This window comes from Phaethon lepturus, unplaced genomic scaffold (assembly GCF_000687285.1).
Source record: "Phaethon lepturus isolate BGI_N335 unplaced genomic scaffold, ASM68728v1 scaffold19076, whole genome shotgun sequence".
In the NCBI taxonomy this organism is placed as follows: Eukaryota; Metazoa; Chordata; class Aves; order Phaethontiformes; family Phaethontidae; genus Phaethon; species Phaethon lepturus.
Window position 1 is genome coordinate 9,898 of NW_010545779.1, and position 339 is coordinate 10,236.

General features: G+C 65.8%; 1 protein-coding gene across 1 annotated transcript in view; it reads left to right on the forward strand.

The window, feature by feature from the left end:
- The window catches only part of PIGR (polymeric immunoglobulin receptor), a 6,852-nt gene that overhangs the window by 5,888 nt on the left and 625 nt on the right, over window positions 1-339 (forward strand). Inside the window, 1 exon segment of the mRNA XM_010289074.1 lies at window positions 135-187. Within this exon segment, the coding sequence (XP_010287376.1) occupies window positions 135-187 (53 nt within the window).

Genomic DNA, 339 nt, shown 5'->3' on the forward strand with positions numbered 1-339 from the left:
GGCCCCCTCCGGCCGCTGCCGAAGGCGCTGCCTGCTCCCAGGGGCCTCATTTGTACCCAGGTGCTCTCCATCTTACCTGCTGCCGCCCAGCCTCCCTGGGGGGACCTTAACCCTTTCCTGACCCCACGTTTTAGCAGAGACAATAATGCGGTACACCGTCAGCCCCAAGCAGCATCAGGTTGTAACCGTAACTAGGAAACCGCGGGAGAAGCAGAGGACCAGAGGCCAGAGCGCAGCCCACCCCCCAGCCTTCCCCCGGCGCGTGCTCCCATGCGGGCAGCGGCTCAGGGGGCAGGGGTAGGCAGGGAGGTCTCTGCCCATGCACGCGCTGCTACCTGA